Source organism: Armigeres subalbatus, chromosome 1 (genome assembly GCF_024139115.2).
Source record: "Armigeres subalbatus isolate Guangzhou_Male chromosome 1, GZ_Asu_2, whole genome shotgun sequence".
NCBI lineage: Eukaryota > Metazoa > Arthropoda > Insecta > Diptera > Culicidae > Armigeres > Armigeres subalbatus.
In genome coordinates, this window is record NC_085139.1 from 311,416,615 (window position 1) to 311,431,515 (window position 14,901).

Consider the following 14,901-nt stretch of genomic DNA (forward strand, 5'->3'; position numbering starts at 1 on the left):
AGCAGCGACAGGAAAGCGACAGAGTAACAAATTGAAAATGTGTTCATTGTTTTGGTTTGTTAGAATTTCGTACAAAGAAAGTAAATTGAATTATATGATACTAATTTATATTAAAATATTGTTTTCCCGCAAGAATTCTAGCACTAGCATATAAAAACAGCATAATTACCAAATACCTGTAAGAAACGCGTCAAATAAACGCATCAAAATCGAAGGCAGCATAAGGCATAGTATCATGGGCTGGACACTTAGTGGAATGATCCAATGTTGACTAATATTTAAAGTAGTTGAGAGTTAGTTAAAACTTAATGAATACATATTGCTTTTCCTAATACTATTATTGAGGTTTATTAGCACTGCCTTGTCTATTCGTATGATAAGATTAATTAGGAACATCACAATGCATTGTGAGCCTAATTTGACGCAGAACATTTTAGGATGAAAAATGCGTTCGAATGTTGCAATGTTCAACGTAAAAGGTAAAGCTTACTCATAATGCTCAGCTGTTTGTAGGTAGGGGTAAAAGATTCTCACAAAAGTTATTTTGCGTGAAAAAATGAACATTCGATCCTTAGCATTGTGGCTAAGAAAGAAAAAAAATGACGCGTTATGAGTATGACTTCCATATATTTTATTCGGGTACGTTGATTCTTCATCAATAATATGCTTTTTATGCCATATATGCAAAGAAGAAGAGCAAATAAAGCAATCTAGCTTGATTCATTGATATATTTTTGGCGAAAATAGGTTTTCTGCATCGTTTGATTTGAGAGTGCGCCAAGTTTGGACCTGCGTCAAATATGGTGCTTCCACGGTACAATCGTAGAGGTCACCAACCTGGAGCCAAAATGGGGCATTTGTGTTCGAAGGAAAACCTTACAAGCTGCAATTGTAATTGAAGATGTAACAGTAAAGAAGTCGACTACGACCTGTCCAACAACGTCATTAAAGAACAGAACCTCAAGTTTCTCTCCGAGTATGTGGACATCATCAACGTTCGGGATCTGGTGCTTCACAAAAAAGAACGTGAAAATAAGCAGAACAACTTTCCGTCAAAAATTTCAGCACGTGTACGGAACGTTAAAATTCTGCCGGACTGAAAGGGGCCCGAGCTCACATCACATTACCCTGAGCGGAGTGATTCGACAATGCGATTGTAACTGCGAGAATATGCTTGTCCCTATTAGATAGAGCCCATTAAAGCGTATCTCCGTCCTCACCTTGTCATTATTGCCGAAAACATCTTCTTCTTATTGGCATTACATTTACATCCCCACACTAAGACAGAGCCACCTCGCAGCTTAGTGTTCATTAAGCACTTCCACAGTTATTAACTACGAGGTTTCTAAGCCAAGTTACCATTTTTGCATTCGTATATCATGAGGCTAACACGATGATACTTTTATGCTCAGGGAAGTCGAGACAATTTCCAATCCGAAAATTGTCTAGACCGGCACCGGGAATCGAACCCAGCCACCCTCAGCATGGTCTTGCTTTGTAGCCGCGCGTCTTACCGCACGGCTAAGGAGGGCCGTGCCGAAAACATCAACGAACTGCAAATACGATGGCAGTGTTGTAGTTGACAACGTTGCAGCTTTCCTTGATGGATGGTCTGGGTGCTGCTTTACTACAAGCCGAAAATGTAGTCGTTCTTGCAATGGAAAGCAAAAACAGTATCTTCGATTGTGCATTCCCGGCGAACACATTTGGCGATACCAACTGCTTAGGCATGCATATGATCGGTATCACAACTGCATCTACTTCAGCGTCGTTTTTCGTTATCCGTTAGGAGAGCGAACAAGACGAAAATTACAATACACTCAGGATTTTTTTTATGTGGTTGGAATTCATTAATTTCATGGCCATGTTGGGGAATATTTACATGCATTCAATTAACAAGAGACGGTTGATGAATAACCGGAAGAAGGCACTTTTCTATGGGAAAAAAACATCCCGTCAAAGAAAGACGACGTAAATGCAACCTGTATGAAAGACTCCACAACGAGCAATAATTCTGCTAGCCTTCAAAATAAGCGCATCTTAAGAATTTTCCTAGTCCAGACGGCCTACCAAAGTAGCGCTACCTGTGAATGTTCCATTTTGTCTGTGGTTCCATGGTCGATTCGCCAAGGAGATCCTCTTTCAATGCACTTTTTTGTTCTCTGTTCTCAGCCTCTATCATGCAGAAGTTAGAACCAGAGCATAAAATTCATATTCATATTGCATAAATATTCAATGACTAATATTCAACTGAATATTGACTGTCCAGAGCCGACTATGAATGTGTCGGAAGTGAACTGACAAATGAAGAAAAATGGACTTCACTAAAAAATTTCGATTATTTTACACTCTGGTTAGAAAAAGGTGTGCGTTGGCGACCCCATAGTTCCTTACGTAGACATCACTATTGATGAGTAACGTTAATGCAATTATTTTCAAGACTAGTGAAAAGCTTGAAATGAGTCACAAGCCGTAAAGTACTCTGAGGCAAATGGACGTGAGAATTTCAACCAAACGCCTTATGAAGGATAAATTGGCACCAACATTTCAAAAGGGCGTAGGTGCTTTTGTAAGCAAAAACTTCTCCCGTCGCTGGTGGCCTATTTTGAGATCACCCACGCAATCCAACCCCACTGATGGAAGCATCGACTTCTCTTCTTTCTCACAATGGTGCTGGATTGCGTTACTGGGCACAAAAAATAAGCCCATCAGCGACGGAAGAAGCTTCTGTTTACAATGCAAAAGCAGTTTTGCCCTTTTGAAATGTTGATGCCGAAATGTTGCCTTATGAAGGATAAATTTATTGTGGCAGACTGGGTTCGAACCATATGCGTCTGAATCTGGAGACCTACATGTAAACCTAATGCCCATTGACGCTTGGATATGGACACCCCCTGAGACAACTGCGTATATGAAGCGTTGTTCGTGAGATAATCGGTCATAGGGATCCTATAATGAGAGATACCGCCATCGGGGGTGAGAATGGGTCATCGCTCTCACCGGCAGCCTGGAGGTCGGATAGCAAAATCGTTCAAAAAGGTCTCTTAAAAGAGTAATATAAATTATCTAAACACGATACATAAACTAAATTACTTCTTCTCCTTTTCTTAAAACCAATCTCAATACTTCTCAATTTGCAACTAAAACAACGTTTATTTGGCTCACGTTTTGACAGTTCTCAATGATCGATTGGCTCACAATGGCCGCTTTCGCATATCTCTCATTATACGATCCCTAATCGGTCAAATGGGGCATAAGTCCGCTTGGCATAACGAGTTGAATAGCCAGGGGCCATTTGGCAGAACGACCGTTTGCAATACAGAAATAGTCATAATGATTTAGGGCCATTTGGCATACAAATTAAAATAATTAAAGGAAGAAGCTCAATTTACATCTGCATTATTGCCTTATTCTGGGCATATGCATATGTTTTAAGGAGTGATTTATTTTTTCGCCTAATTCCGAGTAATTTTCAATTTAAATGCATTTAAATGAAGAAACAATGTGCTAATTTGCATTATTCCTGGAAAATCTGATCTTTTAAGATTTTTTTTCAAATGCGTGCTTCGAATGGAGGAATGATCTACTCATTAGAATTCTTGCAACCAAATGCATGCATGCTTTCTCGTTATAGGGAGAAATCGAGTGCATTAATAGATGGAATCATCAGCTCATTTATCTTATTCCGATCGTATGCGTAGAAAAAAAATCATATACGCTTCGACTTTGGCGTTCTTTAGAAACTAGGGTCATCTGAACTGCTAAAATACACACAAAAGACTTTGAAGTATGCTCTTTTGACTAATAAGTCAAGACAAAATTTTCAAAACGACTTATCTGCTTTTGTAAACAAAGATTCAAACGACGATTTGACGAATCTGATAGCTATCCCACGCAAACCAACACCACCGTTTCCGCTACATGTTGATGGTGTTGGTTTGCGTGGGAGAGCTATCAGATTCGTCAAATCGTCGTTTGAATCTTTGTTTAAAAAAGCAGATAAGTCGTTTTGAAAATTTTGTCTTGAAGTATTCAATTATGACTTTAAAGTATGCTCTTTCGTGGGAGAATGGGACTACACACAAAAAAAAAAAAAAATATTATGCACAATTATGACTATCTTTTATTCATAAGTGATTAACATTTATGCATAAAAACAGGAAAAGTGTGTAAAACGTATTCTTTTGTGCATCAAATTTTACTCCTTTTGTGGGTAGTCCCATACTCCCGCAAAAGAGTATTTCTGCTCAAAAGAGCATACTTTCAGCTGGGCGTGTAGTATTGTCAGGAAATGTCTACTTTTGAAGAAGTGGTCATTTGCCCTTTGGCCTTTTTTCCGGGCAAATGCGTACTTTAAAAAAAGGGATCATCTACTTTTTTACCTTATTCCGGGCAAATGCGTACTTTTAAAGGAGTCATCTACTATTTTGCCTTTTTCCGGGAAAATGCATACTTTTAAAGAAGGAGTCATCTACTCTTTTGCCTTATTCTGGGCAAATGCGTACTTTTAAAGAAGGAGTCATCTACTCTTTTGCTTCATTCCGGGCAAATGCGTACTTTTAAAGAAGGAGCAATCTACTCTTCCGCCTTATTTCGAGCAAATCCGTACTTTTAAAGAAGGAGCATGAGGGTAATATGTGGTGCATCGCGCCTCCTCAGCATGTAGTATGCTGCCGTCGGACGCATAAATGTCACATGTTACAAACGAGAAAAATGAGAAAAACGCATTTGAAGTTTCAAAATGCATTCATCCGATTATCGCATAATTTCGCTTTTTTATTGACTTTAACGCAATAAACTATAAAAGAATATTCATATTCGTTGGGCCGGACTGAAACATTGCCAAAAATAACTATTTTTTCCACGTTTTTCTATCAAACCCCGAATGTGACACTTATGCCGCGAAATTCACTGGTCAGGCGAAAAATGTACGCATATTTGTCACACCGTGAACTGAGAAATAGTTGTTAATTTGTTTTTACATTTCGCGAGCGACGATTGTATTTCTTTGGTGTGATTTTTTGCTGTCGGTAGAAGTGGAACCGGAAATGGATTATCCAATACAGACAATCCAGTGGCGCGGGATCGGAAGTGGACTTCCTCGGGTTCGATTTAAAAAAGAAACAGGTGATCGTTTTCTGTTTGCGGAGCCGGCAAACGTTCCATTACCGGTCCAAAAGGTTGAACACCCGGTTTTTAGCGGCAGTGGCGTAGTTTCCTTGCCCGGGAAAAGGACATGCACTTCATCTTCAACGTCCAAAGGAATCACGATTGTCTTATCGAGATGATTTTGACAAAGTGCTACCAGGTGAAGCAGTTTTTTTCTGTGGATTTGCAAAAAGTTCTCAATTATTTGTAAGTTAAGAACTTATTTTCTAGGTCATATGGCTTCCACGGTTGGATTGCTTCAAGAGCATTATTTTCTCGTAAAGGCTGCTGGTCTTTAATGAAAACTTTGAGCCTGTTTGTCCCTACATACGAGCATTCCCATGGTCTGCGTGCATTTGGTCCGAGTCAGTCGCACAGCCAACGAAATCCTTAGCTGTTTCTTCAAAGTTAATATGAAGTACGCTGTCCTGAAGACAATTATATTTTGGTTGGATAATTGTTGTTCGCAAAATAAGAACTGAAATTTATTCCATCACATTACCCTACTCATAAACAGTAATGAAATTCAAGTCGAGCGCTGGAGAACTTTGAATCGGGGCATACGTTAAAGGCCGCTGACTTTTTCCATGCGGCGTTTGATTCCAAAATGCGCCATGAACGTGTCGTCAGTTATGAAAAGTTCAAGTCTATGGTTGGCAATGCAAAGAAACCATGTTGACGTACGATAAACCACTGCAAGCCACGCCCGTACGTGGATTCCATGCGAAAAGTGGTGTTTGAAAAAAAGTCGTTATGAACTTGGATACGCAAACAATATCAACAGTAAAGACCTTAAATACTGCTAGTTGTTTTCCAAGAAGGAATTAATGTTGGTTGTAAAGGATTCATCCTCTTTTGATTTGATACAAATGTACGTTGGCAAAATGCTCCTCAAGGAATTGAAGAAGAAAAGAAAACTTCTTTAATGAAAGTGGTTCAACCTGTTGTTACCGAAGAGGAAAAATCGTTTTTCATTGATCGTCCGACGAAGCAAGAAGGTCCTGATTAATTTTTGTTCTTGTTTCATACTTTGAATAAATTTTATCGCCATAACATGTCACAATAATTGACTTTAACAGAACAAGAAAACGGGTTTGCTAAAGGGTTCCCCTTTATCACATTTTTATAGTCCTTGAATATTTTAATTATGTCACAGTTTCATTCTCTTATTCACGTTATATTTGGAGAGGTTCTGGACAATATAATACCTCCCCTCTTCTTTCATGGACAACCGTCCATATACATTCTGAAAGTAGGGAAAGACCTTGCATACTTACCAGCCATCCTTCTAAATTATTTACGTGGATTGTAGATGACCCTAAAAGCATGGTATATTTTATGGACGGACCTCAGGAAACATTACGCAGTGCTATGTGTCTTTTTATGTGATTGTTATATCTCTTTTTTTTGTGTGACAAATATGCGTCCATTTATCCCGGTGTGACAAGTATGCGTCCATTTGTTCGAATGTGACAAATTGACTTCAGATTTTTTTCGAGTTTTCTAGAATAAAACCTATGTTTTGACAAAATATTTCAAAAACACGTATCAAATTATGACGTTAGACATCAAAACCTCAAAAATGTTAAAATGTAACATGTGACATTTATGCGTCCAACGGCAGTATGAAGCAAATGTAAATAAACAATCCCACATTTTTTTCGTTAGTCATCAATTAGAACAATGTTACACTTGCCAAGCGGGGTGGCCCGCCTTTTCCAAGCGGCGAGGCCCGGATAATACATGTTAGGTAGGCTTGATTTGTTCGTGGATGACAGGCTTACTCCCCCCTGAGAAGGAGTCATCTACTCAATTGCCTTATTCCGGGAAAATGGGTACTTTTAAAGGAGTCATCTACTCTTTTGCCTTATTTCGGGCAAATGCGTACTTTTAAAGTAGTCATCTACTCTTTTGCATTGTTCAGGGCAAATGCGTACTTTAAAAAAATGAGTCATTTCATTTACTCTTTTGCCTTTTCCGGGCAAATGCGTACTTTTAAAGGAGTCATCTACTCTTTTGCCTTATTCCAGGCAAATGCGTACTTTTAAAGAAAGGGTCATCTACTCTTTTGGCTTATTCCGGGCAAATGCGTGCTTTTTAATAAGAAGTCATCTACTGTTTTGTCTTCCAACGTACTTCTAAAACGGAAATCATATATTCCTACGATTAACCTTTGTTGTGCCAAATGATCATTCTGCCAAACGGCCCATTGTATTTAATGGTCGTTATGCCAAATGGCCTTTAGACATTTAAATCGTTATGCCAAACGGCATTATGCCATATGTGGTTCCCCCGGTCAAACATACAAAAATTGACATTTGTGAATTTCGATAGTCCTGTTCGCTGAGTCAATTATGTCTTGAAAACATCTAACGAAGAGCAGCAGTGTTTGGATTGAGTATTTTCAAAGTTAATTGCCTATCTTCCGAGTATTAGCCATCCGGCACACACGTCACGTTGCCCAACGTTTTACATACGGTCTTGTCTTGTACACAACCCTTCTGATTTTTTTTTTTCTCAACACACTCACCTTTGGGTCCTCCCGGTCCCCCGCGTCCACCCCGCATGCCACCTCGTGGTGGTCCCCGCATGCCACCGCGACCACCCATCGGGCCACCCATGTGCATGTTGTCGGGCTTGGGAGTGGCCTTCTTCACGTCCACCTCCTTGCCGGAGATGGTCTGCTTTGGCGTCTTGAGCAGTTCGTTCACCACCTGCTCGGAATCGAACGTGATGAAGCAGAAACCTTTGCGTTGGTTCTTCTGCTTGTCGAATGGCATCTCGACCTCAACGATCTGCAAACAACAATTTGTATTCGTTTAGTAAATGCTCTCAAGCTCAAGGTGATGGTTGATGTTTTGGAAAAAATGCATCAGAAAAATTGTGCTTAGGTAAATTGTTTTAATCACGGTGCTCATAAGCAGAACTGAATAAAGGGTAATCATCATGAAGGGGAACTTAATTCAACATCAACGAAACAATATCTCTGCTATTCGGAAACTCACATTGCCAAACTGTCCGAAGAAGGTCTTGATTTCCTCGTCGCTGATCTCTGTGGTCAGTCCACCGACGAAGATTTTGCCGTGGCGTGCCTTCGCCTTTTTGGGGTCGACTTTCTTGTTGTTGATGACATGGTCGCCGGCGGCCACCACCTTGTCGATCGAGTCCGCACTCTTGTACACGATGAAGGCGAATCCTCGCGAGCGGCCCGTGTTGGGGTCTGTCTTGACGTTTATGCTCTCGATTTCACCGTACTGGCCAAAGTGTTCCTTCAGTTCCTCTGTGTGGTGGGGAGCGGAGAAGTGGGAATTAGTCAAAATTGCTCGCATCGCTCAAATGGTGTGATTTGAAAAACATATGTAAAACTGAATGGGAAACCAAAAATTCGAGAACATAAAAGGTATAAAGGGGAAGGACAGAAAGAATGGAAGAATGATGACTTTAGGAAGTAGTCAAACAGAACCGAAAAGTGGGAAAACTAAAGATTTTTTCGTGAATAGGAGTTTGCTTAATATTTATAATATAAAAAGGAAAAATGTATATTACTGTCTGATGTTTCCCAACTAAGTCCACCAACGAATAATTTTCTGGAATGTGACGAAAATTTACGAATTAGAATTGATCCTGGCAACTTGATTCTTGCGTTCGTTAACTCTACACTCTAGAAAAAATAGTTAAAATTGTTTATTAATGATTAAGTAATAGTACAAAGTTTAAAATCTGGTTTGCTGTAGAAAAAGCTAAATCGCACAAAAGTAAAAATAAGAAACAATACAACCATTCATTGGTATCATGTGATAAGTTTTATTTGGAATCGTTACATTACGAATTTGGAAAATACTTTACAGACTAAATGCTAGTAATAATAGGTAGACGAGGAACAATTTCTTTTAGTTCTAGAAGTTACGTTACCGCTAAAGTTAGGGAGATCAATAACAACAATATCATCTGTCTTGGAAAGGCCACCAAAAATCAACGGACTCGAAGAGCTGACTCGCTATAACACGCCTATGTTCAAAAATCGCACTATGCGTTATTGTATTTCAACTGTTTATATAAATAGGTTGATTTGGGAAAAGAAAACAATAACTGAACGGGGATATCTTCGAAGGAAAATAAAAGGAAATCATAAAGGGGGAAGAACTGAAAACGTGAGTGTGTAAACAACGTGTAAGTTTTTTCTTCATATAAATTAATAGGTAGCTGGGCACAATTCGATTCTCTGAGGGAGATTAAGTATTAATCTTTATCTGTTTTAGAGATTGTTTTCCAATTAGTTTAGTTTTACTAAAACTGAGATCGACTTTGATTTTATAATGGTTTTGAGTATTATTTGGTGTTTATAGCATAATAAATACCATCGTGCTTCTTCTTCGAGTGTCCCACGCACTCGCCTGGTGCAGAATCATCCCACTTCCTGTGTCTCTCTCCCAGCCGTCTCAGCTCTCCTGTCTTGTCTCACAGAGGCTCTCTCTCACAGGGTCTCTGTCACACTCAACACAACCTGCCGGAGAGGAACTGGGTTAGTCGTTCGCTCTAGACGCAACAGGAGAATCGGATCGTCGGATCCATCGCGGAGGTGTTATTTTTATTCTGATTTAACTGTTCTTTTCTCGTTAAAATTTGGCTTTGACAAGATTTGCTTCTTTTTGTGCAACTATTTTTAGATGTTTTTGGAAGCTCTCGAGAGATCTGACCAGTGGTGAAACGATTCGACGGAATGAAGTTACGCTATTGGCATCCTATTTCGTTTTTTTTTTTCTTTGGAAATCGTAATCAGATACTTACTAAAAACGTTACAATGACGGTTTGAGAATCTTACAAATATACTTTATAAAACTGTATAAGCTAGATAGAAAACAGGATCAGGTTAATATCGAACGTATTTTAGTGTAAAAATCACTAAACATTATTTTCTGTTGTTGAACTACGGACAATTATATTAAGATTATACCAAATATGGTCATATAGAAGCAGTTTCATTTTTTCCTATATTGCATTACACTTATTACAAAACAATTCGTGTCCAATGATTTAATTGACTTCTTTACACATATCAATTGCGTATTTGATTTTAATATTATTGACCATTCATACCCTCAAACAAAAAGAAATGCTATACGTATACAAGCAACTAGAACGAGTTTCCCTAAAATAAAATACATTCTTATTATTATTCGCTACAAAACTTTCTTACTATGATTATGGATTTTCAATCTTAATCTCCTATTTATTTCCAAATTGGTAAAATACGTTCAATATTAACCACAGACAATTCATAATCTTGATAATAGGCTTTATTTATTTTTAAATACAACATTCTAATAGTTTACGATTTATCTCGAATATGGACCAAGCCAAAGATTGGGCCTTTGGCAAATCGGCATCCTCAAAAGGTAGGTAGGTACTCTTGATCTGGTGACGTTAGTTTCTAGATTTTTTTTCAAACTGCAAACAAGCATTCTAGTGGGAAAACGCACTGGCAGAGCTGAACTGAGCTGATGTCGGATGTGTAGGAATCACGCACAAAATCCTGATGAGCTTCGTCTAGAGAGCGCTTCTTACGTTACGTTAAGCCATCATCATCATTTACTGAGAAACCTGTCTTTGCGTCTATCGTTGGAGAATAACGGTACTAAAGAGGGATGATGCAAATCGATAACGCTGATGCCGGCATTTTCTACCTTCATTGTAGTCGTCGGCGAGATATTACTATAGCATTATTGGAACATTACTCTATGTATGTAGGAATAGGAAGATTGATTCAGTTCTCAAATAACAAATACATATACAAACCCGCGAGGCCCGGAATGGCAACACTGCTCGCTATACTCTTCCTGTCCGTCATCGTCGGTTATTTCGACGGTGGTACAAACTACTTAAGCGCCTTACTATGCCATATAGCAACGAATGTGAAGAGAAGGAACGGTACTTCTGCGCTCCTGTTTGCACTTACCGCGTGATCTTTATTCGGAATTCGTAACTTTCGACGGAGCAGGCTACGAAAACAGCAAAACCGGAATGAAACCGACACAAGCGTGAGAACAAAAAAAAATCGTTACCGTCAGCGCTACCGTAAAGAACCGAAATCCGTACATATGTACAATCAACGAATTTAAATTTGAAATAGAATTCCTACATTCCTTAGGTTTTCACCCATCTAGATATTCATTAGCACATGAAGCTAATAAACCGTGACTATTTTTATGCTAAGTTTAGATTAGATAAGTGAACAATTCAACTTAAATAAGTGAACGTCTGAACAATTTAGTTCAACTTACTTAAAACGAAAAGAAGTAGCTAATTGATTTCAACTGAGTTGATCAATTTACTTGTTCTGATAAAAAAATAGCATAAGGACGACTTTCGGTATGTGAGGAACAACGCGCATAAAACCATTATTACCAGAATGTTGAAGGAAACGTTCAAGAAATATCTACGTAATTATATGACATTTTATTCCTAGTTTTGGTAATTCTGCCTATAGAGCATTTCAATAGGAATAATTTATAATTTTGTTATTTTATTTGGGAGCAATAAGATATGATTGATCATTGTAAGAATGAATAAAATTACAAATTGTATGATTGAAATTTTACTATGTTGATATTCTCCTAGAAATTATTGTTAAGATCATATTGTGAATCATTAAATTCCTAGTTTCCAACAGAACAAAGCAAACATTAATATACAATGACCGAAATTCGGTTCCGCACGGTAGCACCGCTAAAAAGACGCCATTTTGAAACGAATCAACCCGGCCAAGCAAAGCACGCGTCATCCCGGCGACACCGGTTCTCGAACCCGCGCGTAGAAAAAAAACCGACACTCCAAACGAAAGCGAAAATAACCGACCCTCTAGCGTGTATCTTAATGGAACTTATCAGCAAAATTTTCCAACATTTTGTGCCCTATTTTCAAGTACCTCCAAACATCAGGAAAAAGGTTACGGCACCATATGGTACGTGGCAAACCGTAGACTATTCGGTATACGTGCCCTGCAATCCCAACTTACCTGTCGTCATCGCGAACGTTGCTGCTCTCGGCTCCATTCTGGTCGCCACCGTTCTGATCCAGCGATTCCTGGCCGTTTCCGTTCATCTCTTGATCCTGATCGGCCATTTTACTTTTGCTAATTTGCTGGGACTTTTGCACCAACTATACCACTAGAGAGTACTTAGAACTTAAAACAAGCCCTCAACGCGGTTAATTCCGTAAAAATAAACTGCTCTTCACTTTTTGCGGAAGTTTAAAAATCGTCAGGAAAATGTGTTTTTTCCTTCAAACTGGAGAACCGCTTTACAAAATCACTATTCAATTTCCTATGCTAAAATTTTGAAAACGCGACTTCTCAGCGAGCGACGTGTGATCGCGTCTGGCTCCAGCGATAAACCCGAAGAGAAAGAATACTGCGCACTGACCGGGCCGAGCGTCTGCTTCCTCGCACGAGCCCACGACTTCGACACTGATAGGTACTCAAGTCAGCAGATGGGTATGAATGTGTGAGTGCTATTTGTTACGTCATCGACAAATTAAAATCATTTTAAAGCATTATTTTGCATGTTTATGTTAAATTTTTGCCATAGTACTATTTAATTTTCTATCATTTACTTATTACAATGGCATTTTACCCATTTTCCATATAAAAGAACCAATTGAGTGATCCAAGCAACAAGAATAAACACATCTCCACAGATTCACACAAGCTGGACCTTGTTGAATTGTGTATTTTGTTACACGTTTCCGCTTCATGTGAACATGAAAATTTCCAGTATTGACAAAGAGCTCAAGATGCCGGTTTTGACGCGCGCTGCCGCGAAGTCGACAAAACTTTTACGACGGGGGATAACCCGCTTGATGGTGACACAGAGAAAAAAAATCATGTTTAAAACGAGCAATAAAAGACATTTTGAGACAGATCGAATCAGTTCGCAAGTTGAAAACCGGAATAGGGGCCCGGATAAAAATTAACATTAACTTGTATGACATAACTCATTGAAATACAATAGATTGTGTGGTAAACAATACAAACTATTGTACGCTTATTGTAAAATTTTTGCGGTTGTAAAAGATCTTTATTGTACTTACATTAAAAGTACAATAGATTCAAATGTTACCCATACATTCTATTATATTTTTATTGTTCGTTTATGTTTAGTATTTATTGCTCATCCAAAAACTGAATTATAAAAGTATTCTGTCTGGATGATCAGGAAATCAGTCCTTAAAAAAATAATATAATTTTGGAATATTTCATTGATTTATTATATTCATGAAATTACAATTGAAAACAATAAAATAACAATAGCTTTGCTTATCAAATGAAACAAAAAATTATCCCGTTTCTCAAGTATTTATTTTTATATTGCAGGTCTAGAAATGTTATGTAATAAAAATTTGAATTAAAAAATTAAAGGGAACCAAAACTTTTGCTAATCATTTCACTCGGAGAATGGATGGATTCATTTGAGCGTGTACAGTAGAGTGATTCAAATTTTGACTTTTTTGCTCCCCCATGCTTAAACGATTGCATTTGCCTTTTTATTAACCCACCTAAATTTTTAGCTACTTTGGAAGTAAAATGAGTGAGCACGCGCGGTTTGAAGTTTGTATGAAAATTGCTATCAAAACAGTAACTTTCATGGAAAACCGTTCCCCGACGCTTCCCTTTAAGCTCTAAAAACATATGAGTACATCGGCAACATAAGAAATTTTACAAGGAAACAGGCCGTCTTTGTTGCGAAACGATTTGATGATCACAAGAAAAGTTATTAGGGAAATACTGAATCGTGGGAAATTCAATTTAACACGTAAAAGAATAACATGTGGTTTCGTCCTCCATCGCCATTCTTCTTGCACGGCATCGACGACACCGACCCACTGACGACACCGTCCCAACACCTCGGTGAATGGCGCTAGAAACCAAGTGTCCCACAGACACCGATGCTCATCAATCTTGTCGAATACCAGGTCCATGTGACCGCGATTCATCTCCATCCAGTACAGCTTTCGTCCGTTAAACATGTTCCGCCACTTGATGGCTTCTGAGTTCTGACTCTTGAGGTACCCGGGTGCTGTTTTTTTTACTTTGGCATTCCTACGTTTTGGTCGGTTCGGTTCAAGGCACAAATTTCGATGTCTTTCTGCCATTTTTTTATGGCGGATCGTGCGAACAGATTTACCTATACCTATAAAATATTTTTTTCCATGTTTAATGTTCTCTGTCAATATAGTTTTCTACAGAATTACTTACGTTAAAAATATGAATGATTCGCCATAAGTGCGCCACAAATCTATACATCGAAAAAACGTTTTTGATCGTTTCACGTGTTTCAGTATAGAAAACATGTCTCCCTGGCAAGCAATAGTATTACAATATTAAATATTCAAGCAAAAATCTGCCTTAGTATAAATTTTAATGTTTGATAGTATACTTTTTATACAAGGCTATGTTTAAGTGTAACAAATCACAAGAATGATTAAATTTTAAACAGTCTTCGTTTATTCTCAATTTCTGAGTGTGAGCACGCTCGTCCGGCTGAACTCAAATTTGGGTCAGTTTAACTCAAAATCGTAAAAACTGGCTCAAGACAAAATTGAGTTGGCCACCGAACTCATTTTTGAGTAACAGAGGAAGATATTTTATTTTGAGTTGCTTCAACTCAAATTCACAAAATCGGATATATCCAGTTTTCCGCGAGCGGTAATGGCCGCCAGCTTGCCTGCGGGTTAGTCTCTGATTTGACGTCTGTG

At 38.4% G+C, this 14,901-nt stretch overlaps 1 protein-coding gene and 1 non-coding gene across 5 annotated transcripts in view; both read right to left on the bottom strand.

Moving 5' to 3' along the window:
* LOC134207922 (RNA-binding protein squid) overlaps positions 1-12,571 on the bottom strand; it is a 28,088-nt gene extending 15,517 nt beyond the window's left edge. For 2 of the 4 annotated variants that reach the window (XM_062683992.1, XM_062683991.1), the window contains exons 1-4: positions 12,164-12,571; positions 8,695-8,735; positions 8,154-8,428; positions 7,679-7,943 (exon numbers count right to left, since the gene is read on the bottom strand). In XM_062683992.1, the coding sequence (XP_062539976.1) occupies positions 7,679-7,943; positions 8,154-8,428; positions 8,695-8,735; positions 12,164-12,270 (688 nt within the window). In that variant the 5' untranslated portion in view covers positions 12,271-12,571. The remainder of the gene's footprint in view (positions 1-7,678; positions 7,944-8,153; positions 8,429-8,694; positions 8,736-12,163) is intronic. The other 2 variants (XM_062683994.1, XM_062683993.1) reach the window with 2 other exon arrangements.
* LOC134208448 (small nucleolar RNA snR61/Z1/Z11) lies at positions 8,018-8,101 on the bottom strand. The gene has a single exon (XR_009978675.1). It is a non-coding gene; the product is annotated as a small nucleolar RNA snR61/Z1/Z11 (small nucleolar RNA).
* Positions 12,572-14,901: the final 2,330 nt, after the last annotated feature.